We start from the raw sequence: 1,326 nt of genomic DNA on the forward strand, positions 1-1,326 counted from the left end.
TTTCCCTGACGCAGAGCGGTCTGGGAGGAGAGCAAAGGGCAAGAAGAGCGACTCGAAAAGGAAAGGCCGCGAGGGTCCGAAGGGCAGCCCCGAGAAGAAAGAGAAAGTGAAGGCAGGGTCCGACTCAGTCCTGGGGCAGCTTGGTGAGTGGCCTGGTGCACACAGCCAGGCTCATACCATCACTCCACTTGCAGCTCCCCACGAAAGGCCATGGGGACCACCAGCATCCCTGCTGCAGAGTGGGACGCCCGAGAGGGGTAGCCAGGCCCTTGCTTGCCCACGCACTCCTTCCAGCCATAAAGGAGACTGGGATCTGGCCTCCTGAGAGCTCCTCTTTTGTAGACTGGAGACTGGGCCCAAGAGCTCAGGGACTGCTAGGCCATCCTGGCCCTTCCAGGAACCCAGCATCATGCTGGGAGGTGAGGGCCTGCCATAATTCTTTGTCCCTGTCCCCCTCTGCCAGAATGTCCTCAAATGGGTCTCCCTTCAGCCCCAGCAAATCTTCCGGGAGCCACCCAGAGAGACCCATAGGAGTGGCCCTGGCCCAGCCCATCTCATTGCCACAGACCTATTTACTGCTGCCCCGTTAAGCACAGCAGTCCTAGAGGGACCCTCGGCCTTGGGCTTTGTCTCCTAGGATGTCACATGCTTCCTCTAGAGCACTTCTCAGGGCAGGGGTGGTGTCCCCTTCCCGACCTCACCTCTAGTGTAGAAGCCCCAGGTCGTCTTTTATTTTCCTCAGTCTCAGGAAGGAAACAACTTGGTATCTAATGGGAAGCCCAGTCTCACCAGCTGCCGCCTCCCAAGACCTCAGTAAAGGAGGGAGGACCCATAGCTGGAGCTGGCCCTGGCATCCAAAAGGGACCTTCTACCCAGATATACCTTGCTGTCCGGTTCACGCCTGACGCCCATATCCAAGTTACCTGCTTTGGAAGCTCTGAGAAGCGACACGTGAAAATCTAGTGCCCCCTGGTGGCCTGAGGGTGCTTTCCTCCATTCCTCCATCCCTTATGCCCCCAGGATACAGGGTGATGGGCAGGCCTGGGCGTCCACCTTGTGCAATCTCGAAGGGCCCTCGCTTGGTTTCATGCTCTGCTGTTGCCACTTTGAAAGTCTTAAAATTTTTGAACAGGGAGCCCACATTTTCACTTTACGCTCTGCTTCTCAAACTGTGAAGCCTGTCCCAGGAGCAGGACGTCCTTCTGGGGAGAGGGGTATTTGGCGTGGAGCCTGCTTTTTGGCGGTGTTGGCAGGATGGATGGACGAAACAAGATAACTCAACAGGGTGTAGCACAGAGGGAAAGAGGGAGGAAGGGACGGGGGTGG

General features: G+C 57.2%; 1 protein-coding gene across 2 annotated transcripts in view; it reads left to right on the plus strand.

Annotated features, from left to right (window-relative positions):
• The window catches only part of JADE2 (jade family PHD finger 2), a 47,501-nt gene that overhangs the window by 44,986 nt on the left and 1,189 nt on the right, over positions 1–1,326 (plus strand). The window contains exon 11 of one of the 2 annotated variants that reach the window (XM_007461363.1): positions 15–143. The exons of the other annotated variant lie outside the window; for it this stretch is intronic. Within the exon in view, the coding sequence (XP_007461425.1) occupies positions 15–143 (129 nt within the window). The remainder of the gene's footprint in view (positions 1–14; positions 144–1,326) is intronic. 2 annotated transcript variants of the gene reach the window in all.

This window comes from Lipotes vexillifer, unplaced genomic scaffold, assembly GCF_000442215.2.
Source record: "Lipotes vexillifer unplaced genomic scaffold, Lipotes_vexillifer_v1.1 scaffold217, whole genome shotgun sequence".
NCBI classification, from domain to species: Eukaryota; Metazoa; Chordata; class Mammalia; order Artiodactyla; family Lipotidae; genus Lipotes; species Lipotes vexillifer.